This window comes from Otolemur garnettii, unplaced genomic scaffold (assembly GCF_000181295.1).
Source record: "Otolemur garnettii isolate 467f Iridium unplaced genomic scaffold, OtoGar3 scaffold00127, whole genome shotgun sequence".
Taxonomy (NCBI): Eukaryota; Metazoa; Chordata; class Mammalia; order Primates; family Galagidae; genus Otolemur; species Otolemur garnettii.
The window spans coordinates 1873433-1886239 of record NW_003852522.1 but is presented as its reverse complement, the minus strand read 5'-3'; the positions used below and the strand labels follow the sequence as shown (position 1 = coordinate 1886239).

The window sequence follows — 12807 nt, the reverse complement described above, 5'->3', positions numbered from 1 at the left end:
CTCCAACTCCTGGGCTCAAGCGAGTCTCCTGCCTCAGCCTCCCAAGTAGCTGGGACCACAGGCGCCCGCCACAACGTCTGGCTATTTTTTGGTTGCAGCCATCATTGTTGTATGGTGGGCCCGGGCTGGATTTGAACCCGCCACCTTAGGTGTATGTGGCTGGTGCCTTAGCCACTTGAGCCACAGGCGCCAAGCTGGGAGCTAGGATTCTAACCAAACCCTGGAGGCTACCCGAGGTTTCCTTTGAACCCCCTGCCCCAGTCATCTCTGTTGCCACAGCACAATGCTGGCCACTCAGTGTTTAGAATCTGGTCATGGAACTGTCACCCCAGCCAGGTTGCAAGGTCTGAGTGCCTCCTTCCCAGGCACAGTTCTGGAGACCCCAGGCATCACTGCTCTCCCAACCCAGGCCCCAGGGCCCCTGGCCCACCTCTGGGGTCGTAGATGGTCACCTTCTTGTCATAGGTGCCAGTCACCAAGATGTCAGGACGGTAGGACAAGCATAACACAGCTGCCTTGGCCCTGGAGATACAAAGATCACAGAATTTGGGCTATGCCCAGGCAGTGTCCCACCCCCACAGGCCCCCTGAGCCCCTCACACTTTATCTCGCCAAACTGCTGCCCATCAGCTGCCATGTCCCAGAGCTTCACCGTGCTGTCCCAGGAGCCAGAGCACACTCGGTGGTCCTGAGCCGCCAGCGACCACACCCAGCCCTGCAAGACCAGGGGCAGCAGTCACATATAGCTCCCCACCAGGGTGCATGGGAGTGAGGCAAGGATCTTTCTGATTTTGCAGATGTGGCTCAGAAAGGGCAACAGATTCATCCGAAGCCACACAGCTTTTCCTCCCTAATGTTCACTATGACAGACACTGTGATATACAACTCTGGCTCCATATAATCTTTACCATTTCACAGATAACAAAATCAAGGGTCAAAAAAGACAAGGGAACAAGTGACCCAAGAACCAGCAAGTCCAAATCAAGGTGAGATGAGAGTTTGGGTTTGTGGTTCAGTCTGACATCAAGAGCCCAGCACAGGCACGCCCTAGCCATAACATTTCTAACTCAAGTTCTTCAGCTGAGACACTCAGCACCAGTGGTGGTTGTCTTAATCACATAACAATGTGAAGTGTGGCCTCCATTCCATGAACTGGGCAAACTTCACCACCTCTGTCAGTTTATTCATCTGCAAAATGGAAAGAAAAATAGTCCTTGTCTTCCAACCAATACACAAAGTGCTGCCCGATTCCTCGCCAAACCCTCTCAAGAGTACCATCATGTATCCCATCAGAAAGCTTGAGTCTCACAGCTAGGAAGTAGCAGAGTGGGGAGTCTGGATTTTTGTGTTTTTTTCTTTTCTTTTCTTTCTTTTTTGCCCTGGGTAGAGTGCTATGGCATCATAGCTCACAGCAACCTCAAACTCTTGGGCACAGGAGATCCTCTTGCCTCAGTTTTTCTATTTTTAGTAGAGATGGGGTCTCACTCTTGCTCAGGCTGGCTTTGAACTCCTAAGCTCAGGCAATCCACCTGCCTTGGCCTTCCAGAGGGCTAGAATTACAGATGTGAGCCACTGTGCCCAGCCCCAGAGTTGGGGGTTTGAACCCAGCAGCCTGTCCCTGAGTGTGAGGAACATGAACTCTCAGCCTAGACCACCTTAATGATTGGTGGAGCTCTCCAGAGATGACAGTCATGCTCAGAGCTGGCTGATCCACAAGGCAGCCTCTGAGGTATACCTGATGTCTACTGAACACTATGTGTCAAAGCATATCCACATTAATGCATAATTCATCTCATTCATTCTCATCCTAACTGCCCATTGAGCAGAAGTAGAAACAGAGGCACAAAGTCACATATTTGGTCACTCTAAGTCACACCAACAATAGCAGAACAGATTCCAATCTATGAGGCCTGGAGCCAAAACCAGAGCCTTTAAGGCAAAGCACACTACCCAGTCCTCACATCTCCTACCCCTGCCTGACTCCTCACCTTGTGGGTGCTGTTTGGTTGGGTGCCCAAGGTTTTGACCAGAACCTGGCTGGGCTCTGCCCCCAGCTGCCTCAGGTCCCATAGGTTGACGTTGCGATCTCGGGAGCCTGACAGACATAGTGTCCCACCCTGAAAAGGGGAGGAAGTCATGTTGTCAGGGCCACCTTGGCCTTCCCTTTTCCACCCCCCACACCCCCCAGACCTTGCCTCACCTGAAGCAGTAGCACTGAGTCAATGGAAGCAAAGTGCCCATCGGCCAGGCAGAAGTACTCGGCCCTGCGCCCATCCTCTGCCCAGCGAGCCAGGTGCTGCTCCAGCTCAATGCAGGCTGCTGGCCAGTCAAAGTCCTCCTCTGTAGGGCACCATGAGAAGGGTCCCCAGTGGGCAGGGACCCTGCTACCCACACCACTCTGGCTTCTTCCAGTGATCCCACTATACACCAAACTTGGACAGAACTCCATCTGGATCTCTTACCCAACCTCAAGCAGGCCCAGAATCTGGCCTTGGGTCAACCTGCCCATCAATCTCTCAGGCAGGTCGAGGACTGACTGTTCCTCACTCCAATTTCCAGAAATCAGGGACTTCAGGAACACCTCTCCAAGCTACATCTTGGAACCCAAGCATGGGGGACAGCAACCTCAGCCCCTCAAGGGAGCTGGGGTCTCATGACTAACCCTTTTTGCTTCAACCATCTGAACCAGACCAAGGGAAGTATTTCTCAAACTAATCTCTGTAAACCAGGGAGCCTTGTCAAAATGCAGAATCCAGACTCCAGGTATAGAAGAAACCAAAGCATCTATGTTAATCAAGCTGTTTGGGAGAGTCTGACTCAGGGTGTTGGACAGCAACACCTTGAGAGTCACCAACCTAGGATCCCTTGCTTCTCTACAGAATCAAAGCTTCCAGGTTGGTGTAATCAATCACCCAAGTTGTTACTCATATTGGCTCAAGGACCAGAAGATCCAAGAATTTCAGGATCAGCAATATCTCAGAATCGACAGTACTAATTCAAGGTCTCCAAATCATCCTCTCCCTCAGGGACCAACCAACTTGAGAACAGGAGGAGTGACCACAAAGCCCTGCCTAAGAAGCCAGTAGACCCAGGGTTTGAGGATCTGTAGCTGCTAGTGTCAGGGATCCCAACACTGAAACCCTAACATGGTTCAAGGATTGCAGGCTCTGGACCCTAAGCTGCTGCCTCACCTGCAGCTAAGTCAAGGCCCTAAGAGGTCAGGGACTTTGGGGACACCAGTTGCTGCCTCAGCTTCTAGACTAAACCCAGAACCTGAAGATGCTTGTGCTTATTCTTAGTCCCAATCATATATTGCATAGTCTGAAACTTCAAATCCAAGCCAGGGGTCGGGCGCTTGGTTACCACCAGACCCAAAGCCAGAAGATCCTTTGAATTCTGAGTGCAAGGACTCCAGCCCTCAGGGTGGGTTTTCACAGCCTAAGTACTCCTGTGTCTACCTCTTGGTCTACCTAAAGGTCCTCAGGGGTTTGGCACCACCCGTAACAACCTCAGCCTTCCGCCAGAGCCAGGACAGCCACGAAACCAGCTCCAGAGGCTGTGCCTGGAGCACCCCCGATACTTCCTCCCCTGCCCCAGGCCTGACCTGGGTAGGCGTCCCTGGCCCCGTTTGTGCCCACCTTCCACCACTGGATAGGGCGCACGTACGCGGCGTTGCGCACGTAACCTCCAGGTGACACGGTCACGTACGAGTTCGCGCAGCGCGTGGCACACGCGCGGCAGGACGTGGAACACGAGGCGCGCGTCCAAGTACAAGCAGATCTCGAGCAGCAGCTCCGGAGGAAGGCTCAGCAGACCCGGCACACCCACTGCTGAGACCTTGGATGCAGCACGGGGCTCCTGGGAGTTCGGAGACGCAGAGGGCGTGGGCAGTGGCGAGGAGCGCGGGGGCACAAGCCCAGTTTTTGGAGGACTGAGGACGCGGGCCACGTAGGCCTCAGCCTGCGCGTCGAGGTCAGGCTCAGGCTCCACGTCTGAGTCATCGTCCCAGGCACGAGGATCATCGTACAGCCCTGGGGGCAGCTCCATGGCGACCTGGTGGACACGGCTGGCCCGGGCCTGTCAGCTGGTAGGCCCGCGTCCGGTCTCCTAGGCAGCGCGAGGAAACTTCCGGTGCTGCCGGATGACGCAGCCAAGCCGACGGAAGCGAGCCTGGTGCTGGGGTCCGCCTCAGGCAATCTACCGAGCCTCCGCGCCGGGAAATGCTTTCGCGCTATTTTTTAATAGGGCCTGTCTTTGTTGCCATGGCTAGAATGCAGTGGTGTCATAACTCACTACAACTTCAGAGTCATGGGCTCAAGCGATCGTTCTGCCTCAGATGACTTGGATGTGGAGCCAGAGCCTGACCTCGAAGCGCAGGCTGAGGCTCCCTCCCAAGTAGCTGGGACTACAGGCACTAGTCCGGCTGTTTTTGGAGACGGGATCTAACTCTTGCTCAGGATGGTCTGGGGTTTTTTTTGAGACAGAGCCTCAAGTTGTCACCCCGGGTAGAGTGCAGTGGCACCACAGCTCACATCAACCTCCAACTCCTGGGCTCAAGCGATTCTCCTACCTCAGCTTCCCAAGTACCTGGAACTACAGGCACCCGCCACGACGCCCGGCTACTTTTTGCTTGCAGCCATCATTGTTTGGCTGCCTGGGCTGGATTCGAACCCGCCAGCTCAGGTGTATGTGGCTGGCGCCTTAGCTGCTTGAGCCACAGGTGCTGGGCCCAGTTCCTGGTTTTTATAGCAAGCATCTCTAGTGGTGCTGATACACAAAGCCAGCTGACTTTAGTTTTAAAATGCATCTGGCGGCTTGGCGCTAGCCACATATACCGGAGCTGACAGGTTTGAACACAGCCTGGGCCTAACAAACAACGACAACTACAAAAAAAAAAGTGGGGCGTTGTGTCGGGCACCTGCAGTCCCAGCTACTTGGGAGGCTGAGGCAAGAGAATCGCTGAAGCCCAAGAGTTTGAGGTTGCTGTGAGCTGTTATGCCACGGCACTTTACCGAGGGCGACATAGTGAGCCTGTTTTGTTTTGTTTTTTAAATGCATCTGGCCAGCCTGTCTCTACGCAACATACAAATTTAGGGCGCAGTGTCCTACAACTACAGTCCTAGCGACTCAGGAGACTGAGGGGAGAAGACCGCTTTAAGCCAGGAGCTTGAGGGTGCAGTGAGCTATGATGCCACTGCACTCTGGCCTGGGTGACAGAGCAAGACACTGCCCAAAATACAAAACAAAAGAGTCTGTGATGAAGGCAGCTGTTACAGAGCAAAGGCTTTTTTTCTGAGTTCACCATCAGAGGCAAAGTAGTGTTTCAAACTTCTGTCTTCTGTAGCCAGAAGCATATACTGCAAGATCTCAGCAAAACAGTTACTATGAATTAACCAAAACCATACTGATAAATAGACTACCTCTTATTTACTTAAAAGCCACTTCTGACAGAGTGTGGTGGCTCAGACCTATAATCCTAGCACTCTGGGAGGCCCAGGCAAGTTGATTGTTGGAGCTCAGGTGTTGGAGACCATTCTGAACAAGAACAAGACCCCTTCTACTAAAAATAGAAAAATTAGCCAGGTGTTGTGGCTAGCACCTATAGTTCCAGCTACATGGGAAGCTGAGGGAAAAGGATCACTTGAGCCCAAGAGTTTGAGGTTGCTGTGAGCTACAATGACACTATAGCACTCTACTCAGGGCCACAGGGTAAAAGTGTCTCAAAAAAAGAAAGAAAGAAAGAAAGAAAAGCCACCACTTCTGAGCCAGTTAAGCCATCCATATAAATGACATCTGACAGTACTTGCAATTTCGCTGCTTAACACTTTTCTCCATATGGCTTTGTTCAAACATCACTCTCAGAGAAGCCTTTCCTGCGTACCTTACATAAAATTTCAACTATTTTCCCCAACATCCTCTCTGCCTTGCCTTTTTTTTTTTTTTTTTTCAGTTTTTGGTCGGGGCTAGGTTTGAACCCACTATCTCCAATATATGGGGCCAGCACCCTACTCCTTTGAGCCACAGGCGCCACCCTGCCTTGCCTTTCTCTATAGGATTTACTACTGTTCTGCTATATGGCCTACTTCTTCTCATTACAATGTAGGCACTATTTGTTGAATGAATATTGGGGAGGTGTCAGCATTTTTTAGTTTCCAAGTTGTTGCAGGTCATCCTTGGACCACACCAATGTTGCAAAATCTTATTCTCAGATCCTTTTGTGATTTGTAAGTGTGATTGGGTTTTCAAGCTCCTGGCTGAGAGGTGCCTCCTTCAAACCTTGTTAGAATGTCTGCACATTACCTATCTGCTATGAGAAAAAGGGAAAAACAGATTCTATTTTGAAGACTCTGTGTTCCCTCAGAACTGGAGCTTTTTCTCATTTGCATCAGTTACTGTACCTCATACATGTCTCCCTCAGGCTCGGTGCTGGGCTGAGCCTTCTACACAACTTTCTAACCTGCCCACTAATGCGGAGTTATGAAGTCAGCTGAAGATAAAGAATGCTGCAAGGCCTGAGGCCTCACCCCTTGTCTCACAGTGAATGTATGGCAAAGTGGTATCTTTGGGTTTTTTTGAGACAGAGTCTCACTTTGTAGCCCCCAATAGAGCACTATGGCATCACAGCTCTCAGCAACCTCCAACTCTTGAGCTCAAGCAATTCTCTTGCCTCAGCTTCCCAAGTAGGTGGGACTACAAGCGTTTGCCACAATGCCTGGCTATTTTTAGAGATGGGGTCTCACTCTAGCTTAGGGTGGTCCTGAACTCCTGAGCTTAGGCGATCTGCCCGCCTCGGCCTCCCACAGTGCTGAGATTACAGGTGTGAGCCACTACACCCAGCTCCAAAGTCTCTCCTTTACTGAGCTTACTATGTTTTTTTTTTTTTTTTTTTGAGACAGAGCCTTAAGCTGTCCCCCTGGTAGAGTGCTGTGGCATCACAGCTCACAGCAACCTCCAACTCCTGGGCTCAAGCGAGTCTCCTGCCTCAGCCTCCCAAGTAGCTGGGACCACAGGCGTCTGCCACAACGCCTGGCTATTTTTTTTGGTTGCAGCTGTCATTGTTGTTTGGCAGGCCCAGGGGCTGGATTCAAACCCACCACCTTAGGTGTATGTGGCTGGCGCCTTAGCCACTTGAGCCACAGGCACTGAGCCGAGCTTACTATGTTAAAGAGAATACATTGCATGTTGTGTTTATGTTATACAATTTTATCTTTCATATTCACCTTCTGATTTTACAGGGAAGACAACCAAGAAGCTTGGGGTTCCAACTTTAACCAAAGAGCCCAAGGTGGCTCTCCACATCTCCTTTACCACTACCAAAGGAAGGAAACAGGAAACCAGAAACCAAGGGGTTCACAAGAAACTGATCTTTACTCAACAAAGTTCTACACAAGTGGAATCTCACGCCACCTCGGCACCAATCCCTAGCACAGCACAGTAACAAATGGACAGACCTGGGAGCCCGCAGCAGGAAGAGGGTGAGGAGGAAAGGAGGGACTCAGGAAACATGGAGAGGACTGCGGATCAAGGCCAGTCTGGGTCCACAGCCTGGGCAGGGGAGAAGGTTGAGAACCTGAAACTTCGTTGTGCAAAAACCAACCAAAAATAAATTAGAAAAAATTAAATAGCTTTCTTTAAAAAAAAAAAAAAACACACACACACACACACAAGAACCAGGCTCCCCTTCCCTGAAGGTGTTTGAAGCCCCCCATCTCAGGTGGAGAGGGGGTTTCCAATGCCATCAGCCAAGCCATCTACACACCCAAGACCCAGTAGAGGATGCTCCTAAGAACTGGAATTACTAGAAAATTAAAAGGCATTAAAAAAACTTTTTTTTTTCTTTTTTTTTTTTACAAATAGCTTCCAGAGACCTGCTCGAGTTTCACGGGGTGGGGTGGGAAAAAAAACAGCTAAGTTATGGAATGTGTACTAAGTACCCCTCGGAATAAAGGCAGGGCCTGACCCTGACCATGATAAGACAGGGCTAGGACAGGGTAGGATCCAGGGCCCAGGAGGGATAATGGATGGATTAGGCCCCGGGGATGCTGGACTCCAGTCAAACCCCAAACACAAGGAGCCCCACCAAAGTAGGAAGCAGGGAAGGAATGGAAAATAATGAATATTAAGGGGACTACAAGACTCAGTTTCCTGGTCCCCTCCCTCCCTAGAAGAACCCCTCTTACCATATCCCCAACCAAGCCCAGAAGGTTCTATAGAATTGTTGCCCCAGTCTGGTGTGGTCTCTGGGCCCACTGGGTGCCATGATGGGCATGAAGCCCCAGGGTAATGGAGTCAAGATGGGGTGTACCACCTTTTCCTCCTCCAAGCCCTTGGGTTTCCTACTTGCTGAAAAAGTCTAAGTCTTTGTCCTGTGTCACTACCAATTAAATGCCCTCACCCTGGATGTAGAGTTAAAACTCAGGCCTAAAATACAAGAAAGAAGCTCTCAGAAGCACAGCTAATGGAGAGATGCAGTGTATAGGAGCCAGCAGTCCTGGCTGCCTCCAGCTCTCTTCAAGAAAAAGGTCCCAGTCCAGCATCTTCAAAAGCTGCTGGAGCATATTTGAGGGAGAGAGGGCAACCTCTGGCCTGCCCTAGCTGCCCTAGCGGTCCCCACCCTGCTGGCTACACTAGGACAAGATGGGGACACACTGGCTGAGGCTGCCACAAAGTTGGCAGGAAGTGTACAGAGCAGGTCCCAAGCGTGTGCGTGCTAACAGGACAACCTTGAGACAGCTGTCCTCCTCTCCCAGCCCCAGGATCCTGGCTGAGGCCCCCCACCCACCCACCACCAATTCCAGCAAAACAGCAGAAGCTTCTTAAACTCTAGATGCAGGTTACACAGAAGGCCTTAGGGTTAACTCAGGGGTTCACTAACTCTACTGTCTCCATGCAGTCAGGGAAATGGTGGGGTGGCTGGCCCATCCTTGCTGGCTACAGCACCCGCACATGCGTGTGGCCAGTGTGTCTGTGTGAATGTGCACATCCCTACAAGGACCCCCACCCGCCTGCTTGCCCCTTGCCTCCAACCGGACTCAGCCGGCGGTGTTGATTCCTCTCTCCCATGCAGCTGGCCCAGGGGGCTGCTGGAGAGGACCCGGATGAGCGCCCAGGGGCCCTTGCCCACCAAGAAGTCCCACCCCCCTCCCTGTTTGTAGGATGAGCGTGGAGGCCCCACCCACCTGCCTGCCTGTCTTCCCGGCAAGCCCAGCGGGGCAGGTGGACGGACAGACAGACTGACCGGGAAGGCATCTGGATTTGGGTCCCACTCACTCCTCCCTAACCCCCCTCGACCAGGTCACAGCGACTTCTGGACGCAGTGCGCTCCCAGCAATCCCTCCTACAATGACACAGACAGAAACCTGCAGGGATGGAGGGGATAAAGAATGTCAGGGCTTGGGCCCCTTCAGCCCCTAAAGCATGCTGCCCTGGAGCCAGGGACCTACCCCTCACCTGGCAGTCTCCCTGTTCGCCTAGACCCCATAGAAGGCCGCCAGCCTCTCCTTGAGTAGTGGGGGGAACTGCTCTGAGAACTGCTGCCAGTTGTCCTCCCCAACTTGGTCTTTGAAGCCATGGAGAATCTGTGGGGAGGCAGGGGATGAGGTGCAGATGAGGGCAGAGCAAGAGGAATGCACCCATTCCCGCTCTTGCCTGTCCTCTGCTCTACCATACTGCCCTCCATCAGAGGGTCTCCTCCCTACCCACTCCTGGAAGTAGACTGGGGCCCAGCAGGAGTCCCACCTTATAAAACATGTCCCGAAGGTCATCCTTTGGGCTCACCCATGAGGCTACAGCATCGCAGAAGAAAATAAAGTCCTGAAACATGATGAATCCCATGTGAGGGGTCACCCAAGCCCAGTCCTTGTGCCTTCCCTCAGAGCCCAGCTGCCCTAACCTGCACGACACCCCCTGGGTTAACACCAATCATCATGCAGATGCCCCGGAAGGCAGAGTCCTTTTCCTCGTTGTCCCTGATGTTTCTGAGGGACGTGCACCTAAGAGGGAAGGGAAGCATCAATCAGTGGGAGATGAGGTCTGGGCAGGATTCATATCTCTGGGGGCATGGAGTGCATAGGAGATCAGTGAACAGGTTTGGGACATGCATCTATGGAGGTGGGAGTGGGACTGGGAGGGCAGAATTGAGAGAAGAGGCCAGGCTCTCCCACCCACTCGCATCACAGGTGGGCACACACCAAGGCCGGATGAACTGCTGCAGCATGGGTGCCACCTCCTGTGGGCACACGTAGCCCAGGCGGCCGATGGTGATGGCTGGAATGGCAGAGGGACTCGTCAGGCGACCTGCAACCCTGAGCGGCCCCAGGACGGTACGTGGTGGAGCCTCTGGCAAGAGGCACCAAGCCCCGCCCCATGGGCCCCAAGGGAATGACTCCTCTGGCCAGCTGGAGCCCCAGAGTTTGGCCCAGTCAGAGTCTCCGCCCTATCCCATCTGGTATCTCCTCTGGGATCCCAAAGGGCAAACATTTTTCTTGGGGCTCTTTCCAGAATCCCCTGGAGGGGCTACTTCCAGCTGCCCTCCTAGCCCAGAACTCCACCTCCGAGATAAGGGCAGGCAAACAGCCCAGGTCTGGTGCCCACCTGTGTTTTCCAGCAGCGTCTTGGGTGTGTTGGGTCGGTTAATGATTTCCACTAGGTTGTTCAGGACCATCTGCACATAGGGCTGCATCTCTGCGCCTGGGGGAGCACCCAATCAGCCTGAACAGCCCACTGCACCCACAGTGGGACTGCCAGGGGTACAGCCCCCTAACTCACTAACCCTAGGGCCATCCAGAGACTGGCCAACCATGAACAGTGAGGGAATAAAGAATCTTCCCCAGCTTATCCCCAGCCCAGGATCCATGGGTAACCAGAGACACACATACGCCCTCCAAACATCAGAGCCCTTACCAGACACTATAATGAGACCACACTGCCTGACCTTCCTTTGGAGGGAAAGAAGCCAAAGCCACCCAACCAATCCCAATAGGTACTCCAGCCAAGTAGATTAAATGATCCAAGTGGAATAGCCCTCCTGGCCCTCTTTGGAGAAGCCAACCACAAATGGCCTTGTAGGCATCTGGCTCCCCTGAGCAAAATGCCCAGACACAACCTTCTGCTCCTTGCCAGTGGGAGGCTTCCCTTGACAGGAGCTGTCAGAGATAGGCTCCTATCTCCAGGCTGGGAAAGGCCAATGGGGACTGAGTGTTCTTGCTCACCCATTTGCATACAGATCTCCCCGATGGCCCAGGTGGCATTGTTGCAGACAGAAATGAACTCAGGATTCAGGTTGGTGCCCAGGATGGGCATGAATTCAGCTGGTGAGAAGAAAGAGGGGTGCTGAGGGGGAGGCCAGCCAGGGTGAGCCCTAGGATCCAGCTGATCAGGGCCCATCAGACAGTACGAATACATCCCAATCGGTCATAGTGCTCCCTAGGCATCTGTCCATCACTTGAAGCTGGAGTCATAGGTTAGGGACAAGAGGAATGTCATACCAATACAGGGCTTGACGTGGATGAAGCAGGCTTTGGTGAGGTCTCCCAGTAGGGCGAAAGAACTCTGCCGGACCTCAGGCATTGAGTCCTGGGGGGGTCAAAGAAGGGTCAGTATGACAGGGTTCCCCTCCTCTTCCACTCAGGGAAGGCGATGGGACATAGTTCCTGTCACTTCCCAGCTGTTCCTTAACCGCTCTAGTCTCCAGATCACATCTGTGAACTCGGGAGAGCACATAACCCAAAGAGTGCTTTGCTTAGGGCACTACTACAGAGGACAGCAAGCATCACTGCAAACCACCTGACATACAGGGATTCCTCATTATCTATAGCAGTGGTTCTCAACCTTCCTAATGCTGCAATGTATTTTCATTGTTAAAAAGGGGTTATGACCCACAGGTTGAGAACTGCTGATCTACAGGGATTGGTTTCCAGGACCTGGCAGATAACAAAATCTAAGATGCTTAAATCCCTGAGATAAAAGTGGCATAGTATGTGCATATAACCAACAAATTGCCTCCAGTGTGTGATCAAATTAATTATTTACAATATCTAATATGATGTAAATGCTAGATAAAAAACTATTACACATGTTGTTTAGGGAATAATGTAACCTCAAACTGCTGGGCTCAAGCAAGTCTTTTGCCTCAGGCTCCCAAGTAACTAGAACTACAGTTGTCTGCCGCAATGCTCAGCCATTTGAGAGAAGGGGTCTCACTCTAGCCTGGGCTGGTCTTTAACTCCTAAGCTCAGGGGATCCATCCACCTTGGCTTCCCAGAGTGCTAGGATTACTGGTGTGAGCCACCGTGCCCCACCTAAAGTTTCTTCTGTAACAGTCTTGATTATCAGATAGTTAAGTCTTGAAATAAGCTAACATGAGTCCTCCAGGTTTGTTCCTTTTTCCACAAGTGTCTTGGATATTCTAGTTTGTTTACTTTATTAGAATCATTTTATCGGGCAGCACCCATAGCTCAGTAGATAGGGTGCCAGCCACATACACCTAGGCTGGCAGGTTTGAACTGGCCTGGGCAAACTAAAACAACAACTGCAACAACAAAAAAAACAGCCGGGCGTTGTGTCAGGCGCCTATAGTCCCAGCTACTTGGGAGGCTGAGGCAAGAGAATCGCTTAAGCCCAAGAGTTGGAGGTTGCTGTGAGCTGTGAAAAAATAATGTTCAGCACATAAAACTTTTCCAGTTGTACCTAGTATCATCAGAGGTTTGAAAGAATATGGTGTGCGTTAACAAGAACAGGCTATTTGTGAAAAAAGAAAGAAAGAAAGAAAAAAACAGAGAGAGGAAGAAAACGTGACTGCTGGAATTTA

General features: G+C 51.9%; 2 protein-coding genes and 1 non-coding gene across 3 annotated transcripts in view; 1 reads left to right on the top strand and 2 right to left on the bottom strand.

The window, feature by feature from the left end:
• FBXW9 (F-box and WD repeat domain containing 9) overlaps window positions 1-4068 on the bottom strand; it is a 6407-nt gene extending 2339 nt beyond the window's left edge. Inside the window, exons 1-5 of the mRNA XM_003797926.3 lie at window positions 3638-4068; window positions 2200-2339; window positions 1988-2116; window positions 602-714; window positions 431-522 (exon numbers count right to left, since the gene is read on the bottom strand). Coding sequence (XP_003797974.1) covers window positions 431-522; window positions 602-714; window positions 1988-2116; window positions 2200-2339; window positions 3638-4046 — 883 coding nt within the window. The 5' untranslated portion in view covers window positions 4047-4068. The remainder of the gene's footprint in view (window positions 1-430; window positions 523-601; window positions 715-1987; window positions 2117-2199; window positions 2340-3637) is intronic.
• A 2140-nt stretch (window positions 4069-6208) lies between these two features.
• On the top strand, window positions 6209-6309 carry LOC111727866. The gene has a single exon (XR_002775312.1). It is a non-coding gene; the product is annotated as a small nucleolar RNA U13 (small nucleolar RNA).
• A 2467-nt stretch (window positions 6310-8776) lies between these two features.
• Window positions 8777-12807, bottom strand: part of TNPO2 (transportin 2) — a 20774-nt gene continuing 16743 nt past the window's right edge. The window contains exons 17-24 of the mRNA XM_012810128.2: window positions 11486-11573; window positions 11210-11308; window positions 10593-10688; window positions 10190-10265; window positions 9892-9991; window positions 9738-9812; window positions 9450-9577; window positions 8777-9358 (exon numbers count right to left, since the gene is read on the bottom strand). Of these exons, the coding sequence (XP_012665582.1) occupies window positions 9470-9577; window positions 9738-9812; window positions 9892-9991; window positions 10190-10265; window positions 10593-10688; window positions 11210-11308; window positions 11486-11573 (642 nt within the window). The 3' untranslated portion in view covers window positions 8777-9358; window positions 9450-9469. The remainder of the gene's footprint in view (window positions 9359-9449; window positions 9578-9737; window positions 9813-9891; window positions 9992-10189; window positions 10266-10592; window positions 10689-11209; window positions 11309-11485; window positions 11574-12807) is intronic.